This window comes from Camarhynchus parvulus, chromosome 1 (assembly GCF_901933205.1).
Source record: "Camarhynchus parvulus chromosome 1, STF_HiC, whole genome shotgun sequence".
In the NCBI taxonomy this organism is placed as follows: domain Eukaryota; kingdom Metazoa; phylum Chordata; class Aves; order Passeriformes; family Thraupidae; genus Camarhynchus; species Camarhynchus parvulus.
The window spans coordinates 404,528-418,953 of record NC_044571.1 but is presented as its reverse complement, the minus strand read 5'-3'; the positions used below and the strand labels follow the sequence as shown (position 1 = coordinate 418,953).

The 14,426-nt window shown below is 55.9% G+C and overlaps 1 protein-coding gene across 5 annotated transcripts in view; it reads right to left on the bottom strand.

The window, feature by feature from the left end:
* STIM1 (stromal interaction molecule 1) overlaps positions 1-14,426 on the bottom strand; it is a 73,310-nt gene that overhangs the window by 46,709 nt on the left and 12,175 nt on the right. For all 5 annotated transcript variants that reach the window (XM_030961562.1, XM_030961554.1, XM_030961581.1 and 2 more), the window contains one exon: positions 652-782. In XM_030961562.1, the coding sequence (XP_030817422.1) occupies positions 652-782 (131 nt within the window). The remainder of the gene's footprint in view (positions 1-651; positions 783-14,426) is intronic.

Sequence of the window (14,426 nt, the reverse complement as noted above, 5' to 3'; positions counted from 1 at the left end):
CAGCAAAGAGAAGCCCCAGCCAGCACTGGTGACAGTGCTGAGACACCCCTTGGATCATCTCAAGGTGACACGTGGCTTCCCCTGTGCTGAGGAGGAGGCACCAAGCCCAAGTGCAGCCCTGGGCACAGCAGCCTGACTGTGAGAGCAGCCCCAGCACTGGGCTGGACAAGGCCCAGGTGATACCTTGGGTTTGAAGTTTCTCTTTTCTGTTTTGGTGTGCAGCTTTTGGCTTTACATTTAGTATTACCAGGATCTTTTCACAGGGTGGTGAAGACAAAACCACCCTATTCTAGCTGGAGACTCAAGGACAATCTCTTCAAACTTCAGGCCCAAAGCACAAACAATGTGAAAAGAGGAGGGTGGGCAAGCGAGCAAGGAGGATGAAACTTCATCATTCGAAGTCATTAATTGGACAGTGAACTCCTGTATGCAAATGGACTAAAACTTATACAAATGTGACACCTCATGACCAAGCTCTTTTGCTTCCATCTTGGTGCCACCTGGGCAGAGCCACGACTGTGGCTGCGGTCCTGCCAGGGTGTGGCCTTTGCAGTCCCTTCAATAAATACCCTCTCTACTGCCCATAACTCCATCTAGCCCCTGTTCCAGCTGCTCAAGGCCCCACTGGGCACAGCCCAGCCCTGCACCGACCTCGTCGCTCTCCTCCACGTCCACGTTGCCGTTGGCATCGTCGTCCATCTGCTTGTGGATGTTGCGCACGGCCTCGAAGCTCAGCTGCTCGTCCTCGTCGTGGCACAGGGCCTTGTCGATGCGGCAGAACTCTGCAGGGGCGACAGCAGCACGTCAGGCAGCAGCACCAACCCTCAGGGAGCACCCGTCCCCTGGTGGGTCCCTGCAGCTGGCTGGGCACGGAGCCTGGCTCCAGCAGAGCAGGGCAGGGCAGGGTGTCCCTCTCAGCCCAGCCCTCCACACACACTCCACCAGGGCAGCTCTCCTGGCACGGGCTGGCTCCTGCCCGTGGCCCCAGCAGGGCAGGGCAGGGTGTCCCTCTCAGCCCAGCCCTCCACTCTCCCAGCAGGGGCTGGCTCCTGCCCACAGCCCCAGCTCCACGTCTCCCTTGGAGGCTGCTGGTGTTGGCACCATGTGCAGCCAGGGCGTTTGGGGAGGAAGAGCTTTGTGTTTATAAAACACGGCAATTAAAACCCTTCCCTCTTCCTGATTATGGAACAGGCTCTTCTGGCTGCTTTTCACATCATTTTCTACTTTCTAAGACTAACACTTTACATTTTGCTGCGTGCCCGGGTCCATGCAAGCACCAAACAGGGCTGATCCAGCCCTCCATGGCACTGTCAGGGGGTGACACCAGACCCAGGGATGGGCAATCCTCAGGGACCTGGGCAGGCTGCAGAGCTGGGACCGTGCCAAGGCCATGGAGTTCAGCAGGGCCAAGTGCAAGGTGCTGCAGGGGCCGGGAGAGCTGGGGGTGTTCACCTGGAGAGGAGATACCTGAGAGCCCCTTCCAGGGCCTAAAGGAGCTCCAGGAGAGCTCGAGAGGGACTGGGGACAAGGGAAGGGCTTCCCACTGACAAGATGGGCTGGACAATGATGCAGCCTCCTGCAGAGGCAGGGCTGGTGCCCTGCTGCTCCCAGACCTCGGGGAGTTCACTCCATACTAACCCAGGTCTGTCCATGTGGCCAGGGGAGCCAGCAGCGCTGTGAACTGGGGACCAAATCAGTGAGTGCACTGGGAACCTTCCCCAGGGCTCTCTGCTGCCCCAGGGCACTCCTGAAGGGACACCCAGAACCACACGGACCTCAGAAGAACAATGGATGCCCTGGGCCTGATTTGGAGAGATGTGGGGCTCCTCTCCTACCCTGCCAGAGCTCTCTGGTGGCTCAGAACTTTGGCTGGGCCGTTCTGTGCTGGTTATCTCCGAGGCAGAGAGCAGGGACACGAGATGGTCTCTGTGTTTATGCTGCCCTTGGACGCGACTCCAGAAGGAAAAATGAAGCCAGGCTAAACGATATCTCCCAAAATATGACATGCTTATCTTGTTCCGAGCCTGTGCTTGTTGTTGCAGGGGAGAACATGGCAACGCTGGAGCAAAGTTTGGATTATAGGAAGGGAAGGTCGTGTTGTTGTAAAAGTGGGTTTGTTCAGATTAACCCCCTCCTGACCACAGAACTCCTGAGCCTTGGCTCACGTCTGTCCAAGGGGTTCAACCGGGGAAAGAGACCTGAAGGGATGAAGGATTGGAGGAGTCAAGGACTGAGGGGATCCTGCCCTGATTCCCTGGACAACCCCTGAGTATTTGCAGCACAAATGCCAGGCACGAAGATTGACTGAGAGCAGCAGCCAGAGCAATAAAACAAGGCTTTCAAGAGCTGCCAGGTGCTGATAATCAACCCCACCATCAACAGCAATCAAACCAAACCCGGGAGGAATCTGGTGCTTTCATCAAGACCAAAAGGAGCCTGAATATGGGGCACAAGTGATTTAATCTGCAGACAACCCTGCAGTGACAACAGAATGGCCCCAACATTTCAGCAGCCACTCTGGGCTTTCATTCCCCTCCCTGTTATCTCCCTTCCCCTCCCTGTTATCTCCACGGGCTGCTGCTGCAAGAACACCCAAATGAAGGAACAAAGACCAGCACCAGCCACTTTGCCTATGACTGATGGAAGATTAAGCCTAAAGATATAGCACAGAATCGCCCTTTGTGTGGGAAGGGACCTTAAAGCTCATCCACACCTTCCACTGCCCCAGGCTGCTCCAAGCAGGCCCGGAATAGTGCAATCAGGCTATTCCAACACACCTTCAGCGAACAAAAGCCTCCGAATGAGTGCGAAATTGGCTTTGTTTAAGTAAATCTCCCTCTCCGGAACGTCCAGCCCTGACGTTTGCTCCAGCAGCTTCCCCAAGAGACACCTGGTGCTCAGCAGTGCTGTGACTCCTGAGGAGCAGCACCATCACCTGCACTCCCACCCCGCCCCTCTGAGTCACCGAGAACCTTCTGTCTCCATCCCGCTGTTCGGTGGCTCCAGGCCTGCTCTTTATCTCCCCACCATCGACTCACAGGCTGCATCTGCCCCGCCGTGCAGAACAAAGAGTCCCTTGTCCCGCCCAAGGGGTGTCCTTGATGGGCCATTCACCGGGGCGCGTCAACACGGGCCGGCCCCACAGCCCTCCTGCTGCCCCTGGCATCCCTCCTGCTGCCCCTTGCATCCCTCCTGCTCACCTCACATCCCTCCTGCTCACCTCACATCCCTCCTGCTCACCTCACATCCCTCCTGCTGCCCCTTGCATCCCTCACCCCCCGTGGCTTGCTGTCCCCACCAAAGGCTCTCTGCTGTCCCCACCAAAGGCACTCTGCTGTCCCCACCAAAGGCACTCAGCAGTCCCCACCAAAGGCTCTCTGCTGTCCCCACCAAAGGCACTCTGCAGTCCCCACCAAAGGCTCTCTGCAGCCTCTGCTCGGGGGTCCTGCTGCCCCCCCAAAGGTGCCCCCCGCCAGACCATCAAAGGACCCTGAGGCCGAAGTGCTAAAGCAGAGCTGGAATTTCACTGAACCACTGAGCTTGGAAAAGCCCTTGGACATCATCGAGTCCAGCTGTCCCACAGCACTGCCAAGGCCACCACTGACCATGTCCCCAAGCACCACCACACCTGTGAAATCCATCCAGGGATGTGACTGCATCTGTGCCAGGGCTGGACAACATCTTCCATTAGGGAATTCTTCCCAATATCCACCCTGAACCTCCCCAGCGCAATTTGAAGCCACTTTCACCTAGCATGGAAGGAAGTTTGGGGTGGTTTTGTAACAGATGACAAAGATGTGCCTTATGGTGGTCCTGGCTGGCACAAGTCACCCAGACTTGTTTTGCTATTCTTGCTTTGGGAGGCTCCAGCCATGGGGCCAGCCAAAACTCAACAGAACATGGACATGGCCCTGGACCAGCAGCTCTGGGCAGCTCTGCCTGGGCAGGGCTGGAGAGGTTGATCTCCAGAGCTCCCCTGTAACATCACTTCATTCCAGACCTTCCCTTTCTCATGGGAGATCCTCTCTAACGAGGATTTTGTTTGTTTAATTCCCCTTGATTTCCTTCTGCAAGGTCCCATTATCTCCAATAATGCCCCAAGCCCCGGCAGCTCCGAGCTCTGCAGCAGCAGCAGCCCTGGGGACAGCACTGAACAGCAGCTTAATTATTCCAATTGTCATTTACATAACTGGCTTTTATAAACACCGGGAGGGCAGCCAAGGAAAAAAAGCCCTATATTTGGGGAAAAAGAACTGTTTACATATTTCACCCGTGTAAACAAGGGCTCGGTTGAACTTCCGTGCTCAGGGTTCCTCCCCTGGAACTCTGGGTTTCAACTAAAAAATGCCAAAGACAACTTCAGGAATTTTAACGAAGGCACTAAGCGGTGAGGGATGTATCCAGAGATTTCCATTCCCTCTGGAGGGGTAGGAATAGCAAGGGGAACCCTGGAAACCCTGACATCTTGCAAGGCTGCAGAGCAGCAGCACAGAGAGCAAGGCTAAAAGGGCACAGTAATAATCCTGGGTTTGCAGCTCTGGTCGCCAAACATCGGAGCCTGATGGAGCTACGAGAGCATCCAGCCATTCCACTGCCAGGAAAGTTCTCAGAGGGGTTCTATACTTCAAGCTGACACTGACAGCTTGTTTACTACAGAGACAACTGTCAGACTCCAGGTCTAACGCACCACACTAGGCCACAAGCACACGTGAAATTCACATATAAATACTTTTTGTCAAAAACAAAAAAAAAAGGATTTATCTAACAGAATTGGGATTTTAGCACATACTCGTTCTCCTGCTCCTTCTGACCTACTTTCCCTGGCAGACTCCTTCCCTGGGAGGTGCAGAGCCAGGGCACCGAGTCTTGCTCTGGGCAGGCAGCGACCCAGAGGGCAGGGCTGGATGGGATCTTGGCAATGAGGAATTGTTCCCTGGCAGGGTGGGCAGGCCCTGGCACAGGGTGCCCAGAGCAGCTGGGGCTGCCCCTGCATCCCTGGCAGTGCCCAAGGCCAGGCTGGACACTGGGGACAGTGGGAGGTGTCCCTGCCATGGCAGGGGTGGCTCTGGGTGGGCTTTGAGGTCCCTCCCAACCCAAACCAGTCTGTTCCATGACCAACAGGGACCTCATCCATGTTCCCACCTCCCTTCTAGTGTGGTAACTCCCAGAGTTTTGGGGTGTAGGACTTGGCAGCTGAGGGGAGTTTGCTCAGAGCAGACCAAGGAGAGCATTCAAGTATCTGCTCAACAGGGAATTATCCCCGTGCTCCTGCTCCTGGGTTCCCATCCCCCTTGGGACAGCAGGGTCTGGAGCAGCTCAACAGGGACTCACTGCACTCAGCCAGTTTTCCATGGAATCCCACACTGGTTGGGGTTGGGAGGGGCCTTAAAGCCCATCCAGTGCCACCCCCAGCCAGCCCCAGGTTGCTCCAACCTTCAGTGGGAAGTTCTAGCAGGAGTTCAAGGAGACTTTTTTCCTCTAAGGGAGCTCCTTGCACAATGAAAAAAACAAATCTTTGTACCCAAGTCAGATTAAACAGTCTAGAAAAAATGTAAATCCAAGCAGAGGTTGGACTGTTTGATCTCCAAGAGACTTTCAAAGAAGTACCAACGCCCTCAGGTGTCTCTGCTGGAAGGGCCAACCCTAAATGCCCACAAACCATTTAATACCAGTGCCCAGGGAAACAGGCTGTACCCAGCTCCTGGGGCCAAAGCCGTCTCCGTGCTGGGAGTGCCCCTGTCTCAGGATCAGCATGACAAAGCCACACAGGGTCACACAGATGCAGGAGGAAGCCCCGTGTGATGCAGGGAGCCCTCGTGCACCACCACAGCTGAACAGAGCCACAGGAAGGAATTAAGCAGCAAAGGGAGGTTATTGTACACTCATGAACTTGCACTCAATTAAAACCTTAAAATTCCTTCCCCAAATGGGCTCCTCTCCTTGGCACACGCTCAGCATTTATTTACTACCATCAATTCTCTCACCACCGAGTGCAATCAGCCTTTTTCATCCTCTCCATGCACCAATTTATTGATTTAATGTCAGCCCATTACTTCCAGATATCCTCCCCCTTCCCTTCCCTGCAGCAGCAGCAGCACAGCCCTTTCATCCCTGGCTTCCACCCAGTCCCCCCCACCAGAACTCTGTCACCCTACTTTTCATCAAGTGCTTCGCTCTTTCCACCCCATTAAAACAACACACACCCCCAAATCACACACAACCCCCAAAAACCAAGGCTGGTGTTTGCTGGAGTGGGAACACATGGCCCCATCCCATCCCAATCCCCATCCCATCCCAATCCCCATGCCCATCCCCAGCCTGTCCTGGCAGTGCCCACCCCTGCTGCCCATGCTGCCCCAGCACACAATCCCCTCTATGTGGGAACAACCCCCCCGTGTCCAGCAGAGTTTTTGGGAATGACTCCACCCTCGCTGTGGCTCCCACACCTCCCCAGAGCAGATCTGGGCTCCCTGGCCTGGGTGCTCTGGCCTCCAAGTGCCAGCTTCACCCATTTCCTTCCGCAGGGATCTCTGTGTGCTTGCCTCAGCCCAGCCTGGGGGACACTTCTCCTGGGCTGAACAAATAAGATACCAGAGGTGGTTCTGGTACCACCCTGTCAGGCACAGCGGCTCTGCCCACGGGCAGCTCCAAAATACCACGTCAGGGCCTTCCCTGAGGAGCAGCAGAAGCCAAAATATCCCGTGGGCAGGGAAGTTCTAAGGAGCTGAAATAACTGGAGATTGGGTTACTTCATAACCATAAACCAAGTAATCTGAGTGCTGACACATTCCTGTCCCACTGTGTGGAACAAAACGGAATCATTTGAACTGCAGCCACAGCTAGGGCCATCCAAAACTGACGGGAGAGGGACTTTTTACACAGGCAGACACTAACAGGACATGGGAAATGGTTTTAAACTAAGAGAGGAGACTTAGATTGGAGACTGGGGGATGTTTTCCCCTGTGAGCATGGTAAGGTCTTTGCCCAGAGAAGCTGTGGCTGCCCCTGGATCCCTGGAAGTGCCCAAGGATGGGATCTGGAGCAACCTGGGATAGTGGAAGGTGTGCTGCCCATGGCAGGGGTGGCACCAGATAAGCTTTGTGGCTCCTTCCAGCTCAAACCACTGTAGGATTCTGTGATTCCATGTGCTGGGAATGCTCTGCAGAGCCCTGGCAGTGCTGAGCACCGGAGGAATCCACGGGACTGGACAATCCTGAGGCACCTGCTCCAGGTCTCAGGGACCCAGGATCAACATTCTCACTCTGCAGAGAGACAGGATTATGCCATGGCCCACACCAGCTCTCCAGTGATTTTCACAGAATCCCAAAATGGTTTGGGTTGGGAAGAACCTCAAAGATCATCAAGTCTCACCCCTTGCCATGGGCAGGGACACCTTCCACTGCCCCAGGCTGCTCCAGGCCCCATCCAAGGTGGCCTTAGACACTCGCAGGGATCCAGGGGCAGCCAGAGCTGCTGTTCAGGGTACTCTGACAGACTCGCAGTGAGGGGTGGGAAGGAATCCAAGTCCCCCTGAGCCCCGTGCCAGCCGTGAGTCACCGCTCCAGGCAGCCCCAGCCCACGGCACCGAGCGCCGGCTGCTGCACGCTGGGATCCAAAGCCATAATCATGGAGTGAAAGAGAAATCTGAAAGCCAGGAAACCACATAATGGATGAGTGAGTCATCCCTGCCTGAAAAATTGAAGACGCCAAAGAAAGCTTAGAAGTCAAAGAAAAACCCACACCACCACTGCTGCTGTTCCATCCTGCCACCCCTGAGCCAGGAGATCCATCCCTGCAGCACCGCCTGCCCAAGGCCAGCATTCCAGGGACAGCTCTGGGCCAAGAACACCTGGAGCAGGAAGAGCTCGAGATACAAAAGCAGAAATTATGGTAGCTCTGACAAGGTAACAGAAGTACAGAATTCCTCTCTTGCTGTCAGAATTTACTGAGAAACCACAGAATGGCAGAAAGGCTCATGTTGGGAGGGACCTCACAGCCCACCCAGAGCCACCCCTGCCATGGCAGGGACACCTCCCACTGTCCCAGGCTGCTCCAAGCCCCATCCAAGCTGCCCTCTGGCACTGGCAGCCATTCCCTGGGTGCTGTCCCTGCAGGCCTTGTCCCCAGTCCCTCTGCAGCTCTCCTGGAGCCCCTTCAGGCCCTGCCAGGGGCTCTGAGCTCTCCCTGCAGCTTCTCCTCTCCAGGTGAGCACCCCCAGCTCTCCCAGCCTGGCTGCAGCTCTTGGAGCTCCTCTGTGGCCTCCTCTGGAGTTGTTCCCACAGCTCCATGTCCGTTCCAAGCAGGAGGCCTGGGATGGAGAGCTCAGAGCTGACCCAAAATCCATGCTCACAGCCCAGTTCTGTCTCACCTTCACAGCCTCACAGGATGGCTCAGGGAGCCCAGGGCTCCAGGAGCAAAGTGGACCTTCAGAAGGGCTCTTCCCTGCATTTCCTGGCCTCTTCCTCCTCCTCCCCAGCAGCCCAGGCTCCAAGGACAGCCCTGCTCCCTTCCCAGACACGCGCTGCATAATTAATGCAAGGGCAGCAGCACCATTCCCACGCTGCCCTACAAGGACAGCTTCTCCCAATTCCAGCCTTATTTATCCCTCATGTGTCTCACCAGGAACTGATGATTCCCATGTTCACAGGAGCCCTGCAGAGCAGGAAACAGGGTGACAACAGCCTCTGCCTTGGCCATGGCACACGCTGCACAATCTGCTTTTCCTCCAGCCAGAAGGAATGAGCTGCTCCCAAGCCACCCACGCTGCTGCAGCCAGCTCGTGCCTTTCCCAGCAAAGCCCTTCCCTTCCACTGAAGAACAGCATTCCAAGAGGGCAAGGTGCTGCCTGTCCCCAGATTGCTACAGCTCATCCCACAGGAAATCCCTAACTCTAACCTCAATTACCCAACCTCAACAGCCTGCAGCCATCACCTTAACTTCTTTGGGAATAAAAACCCTTCCCAGCGATCCTGTTATCCTCTACTTCCCCAAACTCAAGCAAAGCCACTCTCCTGTACAATTCCCTTCCCACAAGGATCAGGACAGCAGCAAAGGGGGGCCCAAGGCAGATGTGGATCCTGGGACATGAAGGAGGAGAAAGCCAAAGGCATGCATGGGAAGAAGGCAGAGGAAAGGAGGAGGAAGGAGCTTGTGAATAACACAAATCCACAAAAAAGCCAAGTTCTTATTCTTGGTGCTCAGGGGCCGGTTCAGCTCCAGGCACAAACGGCCACAGTGGGAATCCCAGAAGAAGAACAAGATCCTGGATGTGCCAGGCACAGCCTGTGCAGTGCCTCAGCAATGGAATGCCACCAGATCCCACACGGGACAAGCTCAGTGACATGGCAGGACAAGGGGTTAGAGGTACATGGGGAAGAAAGTGACATCTCCCTGCAGGACAGGCTGCAGCAGAGTGGCCACACCGCTCCCCAGGGGGAACCCTGACCTCCACTCGCACACAGGGAGGAGAAAGACTCTTCCCACAAAACCCCACTTATCTTTTTTCCACAAAATGTCACTATAAAAAAATCACCCCAAACCCCAGGTACTTCCTTTCCCCATGCCCAGTCACTGCCAGGGGACACCAGCAGCACACAGGACGGCAGAGTGTGAAAAGCAGCGACTTAGGGGCAGCACCAGCAGCACAAATGAAAAGAAATCCTGTTCTAGCAGGCAAAGATCATTCACATGAGGAAAACAGCAGTTTGAAAGTATTTTCCCTTCCTTGCCAGCCACACCTGAGCACTATGGGTTACATCAGGGCCAGGAGAATGAGAGAATCCCAGAATATCCTGAGCTGAAGGGACCCCCAGGGATCTTCCAGTGCCACCCCTGCCCTGCCCAGACCCCCAACAATCACACCCTGGGCATCCTGGAGCTGTGGCAGCCTCGGGGCCATGCCCATTCCCTGGGCAGTGCCAGCACCCTCTGGGCAAGAACCTTGCCCTAAAATCCAACCTAAATCCCTCCTGGCCCAGCCCCAGCCACTCCCTCCGGTAGAAAAAAATCCCCCACAGATGGGATGGGCAAACAGCAATGATCCCAAACGTGCTGCTACAAGGCAGGTGTTCCTGAATTCTAAACTTCTGCCCCAAAGTGAGACTGCTGGTTTTTAATCCAATGGGGAAATGAGAAGCCCCCCCAGCTCTGAGTGCCAGCAGTGATTGAGCCCTGCCTGCCTGGAGCTGCCTCACTGAAAAGGTTGTTACTAAAAAAAACAATTTAAAAAGAAAGTCTTCAAATGAGTCACTCTGGAATCAGGATTAAATTGTGAATTTTATGCTTTGCTACACTGGAAGATGGAAATGCTACTTTTGGAGGAGGCAGTGGGGAGATTCACCCCTCGGATAAAAAACACCTCCTAAAGTGGCTGTTTCCTGAGGGTGATCAGGGAAAGAGGAACTTTCTAGAACAGATACAGACCAAGAGCAGCACTGGAACCTGGAGGCTCCTCATCCCAGCAGGGTCCTGGCAGTGCTGGGGCAGCAAAAGGTGACACAAAATGCAAGGTGTCACCTCTAGGCCATGAAACCTGGGGGGTGAGAGCAGGAGCTGCCAAAACCAGAAGGGAATTCCCAAATCCCTGGGGCTGGAAAAGCTCTCCCAGCCCATGCAGTGCCAGCTGTGCCCCATGGGCACCTTGTCCCCAGCCCAGAGCACTCAGTGCCACCTCCAGGGCACACCTGCAGGGATGGGCACTGCAAAGCTCCCTGGGCAGCCCCTGCCAAGGCCTGAGCTCCCTTTCCATGGGCAACTTGCTGCTGCTGTCCCAGCTGAGCCTGCCCTGGCCCAGCCTGAGGCCGTTCCCTCTTGTGCTGTCAAGGGGAAAGGAGAGAAGGGAGTTGGGGAAGAGGGACAGAGGGATGGAGGGAATGCTTTCCAGAGACCACAAGTGGTGATTCCATCAGCTCAGCAGCTCCTGAAACCTCACCCTTGGTCTGAAAATTCCACGTGGACAGGCAGCTCCCACACCTGGCTTCCCTGAGCACCAGGAGACACACGGCCACTTGTGCTTTGGGAACAGCAGGGATTTCAGAGCAATCCCAAACCTCAGATGCTCCTTCCTTGAATACAGACTTTCCAAAATCCTCCAGGCTCTTTGCAGTAATGAAGAGGCTTCAAAAGACAAGCTGGGAACTCCTTAGACAACATACTCTTCATCCTCAGCACACAGGGAAGAGGTCTGGTGTGATGCAACCCCTGTTGCAGTTCAGCACTTTAAAATGATGTTGTGTAAGCAAAAACCCAAGGAAGGAAACCCCAAGCCTTTCCTGAGCCCAGCTACAGTGCCTCCCCACAGCTGCTCCTCCTCTGCCTGCGCTAAACCCAGCTTAATCCTCCCTGAGACTGCCCAGAGTCACCTGGGAACACTGAGTGTAGAAGGTCCAGAAAATCCTCAAATTTGAGCAGATCTGGGGGTCCCCCAGAAGGGCAGCTCACCTTTTCCCCATCATTCCTAAACCATGGTTTAGCTGTGGCTTCCCCCAAGCAGCTGGAGAGGCACTGCAGGGTTTGGAATGAGCCCTTGTTCTGAGCCCTGTGCGGAGAGGAGCTGGTTTTAGGGGAAGTTGAGGCAGAAAATGGGCATTTTCCAAACCCCAGTCACTGGGAGTCAGACTGTGATAGCCCAGCCATGGAATTCCAGAAGGGTTTGTGTTGGGAGGGACCTCAGAGCCCACCCAGTGCCACCCCTGCCATGGCAGGGACACCTCCCAGTGTCCCCAGGGTCCAGCCTGGCCTTGGGCACTGCCAGGGATCCAGGGGCAGCCCCAGCTGCTCTGGGCACCCTGTGCCAGGGCCTGCCCACCCTGCCAGGGAACAATTCCTCATTGCCAAGATCCCATCCAGCCCTGCCCTCCATCCCTTGTAGCATGTACCTGCACACACACCTTTTACTGCCCCAAGTGCCCCTCAGGGCCTGGGATGGGGGCTCCAGGTGCTTCTTTTCTACCTGTCCCACAGTTTACTGCACACCCCGACCCCACCGTGCTGCTTTCCCCACAGCACACTCAGACCCCACCGTGCTGCTTTCCCCACAGCACAGCCAAACCCCACCATGCTGCTGCTTTCCCCACAGCACAGCCAAACCCCCCCAACCCCCCCCCCACAGCAACAATTTTCACAGAACCAAATGCTGCTTTCCCCACAGCCCCACAGCACACCCAGAGCCCACCGTGCTGCTTTCCCCCACAGCACACTCAGACCCCACCGTGCTGCTTTCCCACACCAGCACACCCAGAGCCACCCTACACACCAGACCCCACCGTGCTGCTGCTTCCCCACAGCACACCAGACCCCACCGTGCTGCTTTCCCCACAGCCCCTCAGCACACTCAGACCCCACCGTGCTGCTTTCCCCACAGCACACTCAGACCCCACCGTGCTGCTTTCCCCACAGCCCCTCAACACACTCAGACCCCACCGCTGCTGCTTTCCCCACAGCACAGCCAGACCCCACCGTGCTGCTTTCCCCACACCCCACAATCCACGTCCCCCGTGGTTCCCCAGCGCTGAGGGGGAATGCGCCATGCAGAGCACCCCAGGCAGCAGCCAGGCCAGCGGGGCTGGCTCTGCCCCCACAGCACCGCGGCTGAACAAACGGCTCCTTCCCCCGGCAGTGCCTCGCTAAGGAAATGCCCCCCGGAGCTTCAGGGAGGGGATAAATCACTCGGAGCTCCAGTGGGTGATAAATACTGGGCAGGGAATGGCAGAGGCACAGGCCGGTGTGAGGGCCCGTCCCAGAGCCGCTGGCCCCACAGGGACCCGCGGCACAGGCAGTGCTCGGAGCAGCACTCCAAGGGCAAACAAATAAATTCCTCAGGCGCCTTCCTCAGCGCTCCATAAATCCTGCAGGCACACAGGGGGAAGAAGGTGGGAGCTCTGTGCCCAGAGTCGTGCCCAGGAGAGCTGAAGGCCTGCTCTGGGAGCAGCGTGGCGCTTCCTCCCCTCACGGCCCTGGCCCTGCCTCACAAAGCACAAACCCAGAGCTGAGGGGGCTCAGAGCCATGGACAGGGCTCTGGGATCCCTTTCCTGCATGGACAGGGCTCTGGGATCCCTCTCCTGCATGGACGGGGCTCTGGGATCCTATTCCTGCATGGACGGGGCTCTGGGATCCCTCTCCTTGTTCCCATCCCGAGGCTGGGCAGCTGCACTGGAATATTCCCCATGGCAGCAGTGCCCTGGCAGTGACAGCTCTGTCACCCAGAGCAGTCCCTCAGCAGAGCACACAGAGCACAGGACAGACAGCTCAAACTGCAAAGACAGACAGCCCAAACTGCCCCAAACTGCAGCTGGGAAGGGTTTGGGACCACCCTGGGAACACAGCACAGTGTCTGTGGCTGCCATGGACACAGAACACTTCGTTTAGCAGAGTTAATTACAGACCAGCACAGCTTCCAGAGAGCTGAGCCTCGGAGATGTGCTTCAAATCACAGAAAGTGGCCTTGACTTCTTTGAAAATATTCTTGTTCCCAAACACAGTGGGAGGGACCAAGACTTTCTGCATGACATCAACCACCAAACTTGAGAAAACAGCAGCTTTCCATGTGCAAATTAAAAATAAAATAATTTCATTGCTGAAAAAAAAGGGGGGAAAAAAGGAAAAGAGACTTAACAGAACATTATTATTGTCATGAACAGCTTAAAAATTAAATTCTAAAAAAAAACCTACACCTGGTCTCTACTTCAAAGAGACACTGACATCCATCCAGTGCCACCCCTGCCATGGCAGGGACACCTTCCACCGTCCCAGGCTGCTCCCAGTGTCCCCAGTGTCCAGCCTGGCCTTGGGCACTGCCAGGGATGCAGGGGCAGCCCCAGCTGCTCTGGGCACCCTGTGCCAGGGCCCTGCCCACCCTGCCAGGGAACAATTCCTCATTGCCAAGATCCCATCCAGCCCTGCCCTCTGGCACTGGCAGCCATTCCCTGGGTGCTGTCCCTGCAGGCCTTGTCCCCAGTCCCTCTGCAGCTCTCCTGGAGCCCATTCAGGCCCTGCCAGGGGCTCTGAGCTCTCCCTGGAGCTTCTCCTCTCCAGGTGAGCACCCCCAGCTCTCCCAGCCTGGCTCCAGACGGGCTCCAGCCCCGGAGCAGCTCCATGGCTCCTCTGGGCTCTCTCCAGCAGCTGCAGGTCCCTCCTATGCAGGGACCCCCAAACTGGAGCAGCTCTGCTGTGGGGTCAGCCCAGAGAACGGGGTTTGGGGCTGGAGGAGAGCAGAGCCCATCCCGGCCAATCCCACTCCCAAATCACCTGTCTGGAAGTTTTATTTGCACAGAGTTGTGGACACTTCACTTGGAGGGAAAAAAGGATTCGTAAAGAAAAATAAATGTTACTTTTTCATGCAAGTCTTGTATCGTCAGGCTACATCAGCTGATCTGAAAAAAGTCCCCAAAACCCAAAAAAGGAAGCTGAGTTTCTCTCTATCAGCTCT